At 36.1% G+C, this 3,158-nt stretch overlaps 1 protein-coding gene across 1 annotated transcript; it reads left to right on the plus strand.

Annotated features, from left to right (window-relative positions):
- The first annotated feature begins 607 nt into the window (after positions 1 to 607).
- On the plus strand, positions 608 to 2,176 carry LOC144564124 (histone-lysine N-methyltransferase trithorax-like protein). The gene has a single exon (XM_078313644.1). The coding sequence runs from the start codon at positions 941 to 943 to the stop codon at positions 1,820 to 1,822; it is 882 nt and encodes a 293-aa protein (XP_078169770.1). The 5' UTR covers positions 608 to 940; the 3' UTR covers positions 1,823 to 2,176.
- The last annotated feature ends 982 nt before the right edge of the window (positions 2,177 to 3,158 follow it).

Here is a 3,158-nt window from a genome sequence, read left to right on the forward strand (position 1 = left end):
ATTTCATGTTTGCTAGCTTTTTTTAGCAAGTTTAATGCTCCTTTATATTCTCAATAAAAGAAAACCCTGGGTTATTTGACAAAATTAAAATTTAATGAAATACATTATATATCGGTTGCTTACAACAGAGATTATTATTGATGTTGACAATGTCAGTTGAAAGCCTGTCATGACTTATGAGCCTTCCTAATTACAGAGTTTAATTTTCTCTACACGTTGCCTAACTAACCATGTTTCAACCCTTATCCGATATTCTACGGTGATGAATATATTTTGCATTGACCAAATAGGAATAATGAAAATGTTTACGTGTTTGTACTTATTTTTAAGTCTTAATTCATGTCCGTTTTCTATATATAAATAATTAAATTCTTCAGAAAAGAATTAAAGTGGAGCAGGAATTTTGAAGAGAAGCGGGCCTCATAAACTCCCTGAATGAACGCAGAATAAATTAGAGACCTGAAAAGAAAAATAATATTGAAGGGCATCTTTCTTGGGCCCGCTGCTGGTCCACAAAAACAGGTTCACGTACAAACAACTCCTCCTCCCCAATTTGTCTGAGTAGATAAATCTTGGTGGTAGAGTGCAAATATCAACCACCAAAGAGGATTGTTCTGGCAGAAGATTCCTGATTCCGTGCATCACTTTCACAAGGTATCATTGGCGTTTCTTTCTCTCTCTAGACCCCCCATTTTTTATACAACCAAAGGATTAAGGATTTCTTCCCCACCTGTTTAACCCGCTTGACCATTTACCTTTTAGAGAGAGAGAGGGAGAGAGAGAGAGAGCAATATAATTTGGAAAGAGATTTAATTGCGTCAACAACCAATTTATAAACCAAAGAAGCATTCAGAAAGAGAAAGGAGAAACAGAAAGAGAAAGAGCGAGCGTTCAACCAAACCATTTCTTACCAATTCCCGATCTAGAGTTCCAGCAAAGGATGAAGAGAGAGGGAAGACACCATGGCAATGCTAAATCTCACCCCAACAAGACCGCGCGATACATCGAGAAGCTCCCATCGGCTACTGTGGAGATCCGTGCCAACAAGACTGCGCGATCCCTGGAGAAGCTCCCTCCAGCTAGCGTCGAGATCGGTGCCGACCAGCTGCAGCTTCTCCACCCAAAACCGACCAACGGATCGAGGTTCACCGGGAAGTGCAAGAAGCCGAGGTGCAAGTCATGCCACTACCACCCGGTGACCAAGTCCAAGGACAAGGCAAAAGGTTCTTACAAACTCAAGTCGTGCGATGTTGCGCTGAACCATAAGTTGGTGTCGTGGAGAATTGTCGGCGATGACTTGGGGATCCTAAACTATAAAGGCGCGTCGGCGAGTGCGGTATTAAAGGATCTGGCCGGCAGTATTTATTCTAGTAATTATTCGTGCGACGAAACTAATGAATTTCATGAGAGAGCAAAAGAGGTAGGTTATGATGTAGATAATCTTAGTTATGGTTACGGAGGTGGTAGTTTTAATAATTCCATTGACAATTCAAGTGATTTTATTGAATTTGGGGGTCTTTTTGATGAAAAAGATGAAACTGTGCAGCAGAGTAATAGTGTTAATACTACTGACAATTCAAGCGATTTTATTGGATTCGGAAACCTTTTCGGTGAAACTGAAATAGAACCAAATGATTTTATCGGATTTGGGGGTCTTTTCGATGAAATTGAAAATGAAGATGAGCCAGGTGTTGCCAAGAAACATTCTAACATGAGATCTGAGACAGAGGAGGAAGAAGGAGATGACATGGGGTTCTACATTGTTGGGGTTGCGTATGAATTCTCTGACGGTGAAGATTGGCTTGTGGTGGATGAGATTTGAGATCTTGATCAGCGCCAGCTCCCCTCCAACCACCCAATTGAAAAAAAAGGAAAAAGAAAAGAAAAATAAAATAACGGGTGGGTTATTTGTGGTTGTCTTCTATTGTGTCTCTGTCTCACAGGTTATCTCCTGTGGTTGGTTATGTATGTTGGCTTGATTTGGCTTTTAAAAATAACCTTCTGATGTGAATATTATTGTAAATTATGGCAGTAAATAAGCCATGTCATAGTGGCGATATTGGCTTCTTTCTTTTGTATTCTCTGTCTAATTTGATTAACAGAAAAAAAAAAAAAAATTTATTCGTGGTGTACAATTAAGAGAAAATAGAAAAGAAAATTACAATTTCTCCTTTTAGTTATCTCTCCTGTGTTGTGTGTTTTATGCTTGATTCAGTTGTAAGACAAAAGATCTATGGAAAGTGGTTGAGAATTTGAGATCTAAATCAATGGAGTGTAGTACATTTTTTGGAAATCAAGGTTGAGAAAATTGATTTGCACTTTGCTTTCAAACGCAATGAAATTGGCAGTATTTCAAATGACGACTTCTATGCTTTAAAACTAAGATCGTAGTTCTAAAGAATGGTTCATAATTTTCAAGACATGAGTTCGTGTCACGATTCATCTTTTGAAAAGAAAAGGTGAATTTCAAGTATACCCCTAAAAATTTTTGAAATTCAGTATTTTACAATTCATAATACCATATGTATCAGTCAAAATTTCAAAAGCTCAAATTTACTCAATTTATTACTTTTTGTATTAAAAGTCATTTTAAATAAATGATGAATGAGAACTTCATAAACATAATGAATTTTAATAGAAAAGACAATAAATTTTAAAGGAACAATATGATGTTATAAATTTTAGAGCAAAAAATTATACGTAATTTCAAAGTTTTTGAGAAGTGCACATAAAATTTCCTCAGAATGAAAAAGTAGCTTGCATAGGCTGTTATTTAAAAGAACAGTATGTATATAATAATTTTTTAATTTAGTTTGTGGTGTGATGACGAGATAATTGTTTGATCTTTGAAACATTAAACTTTCCCAATAAGTCTTGTTAAAATATTAAAAGAGAATTTTGCTTATAAAAAATTTCAATTTGGCTTTCACGAACAGTGTGGGACCCATGGTAAATCGTCATACTACATGAACAGGCACACGGACACGGTGCAGCAACCAAATGTTGTGTCTTTGGCAGTTGGCATGTGTTGACAAGTCACTGTCTCCATTGATTTGCAAATGCTTGAAACAACTTCCAAAAAATAAAAGAAAACCAAAACTATTTCAATTTTCCATTTCTTTTCATTTTCTTCTTTTAGTATATTTCTCTCGTTAATA

Source organism: Carex rostrata, chromosome 13 (genome assembly GCF_964058835.1).
Source record: "Carex rostrata chromosome 13, lpCarRost1.2, whole genome shotgun sequence".
Classification (NCBI taxonomy): Eukaryota; Viridiplantae; Streptophyta; class Magnoliopsida; order Poales; family Cyperaceae; genus Carex; species Carex rostrata.

Coding starts and splice junctions, on each gene's coding strand:
- LOC144564124 (XM_078313644.1), top strand. CDS start 941: ATGAAGAGAGAGGGAAGACACCATGGCAATGCTAAATCTCACCCCAAC.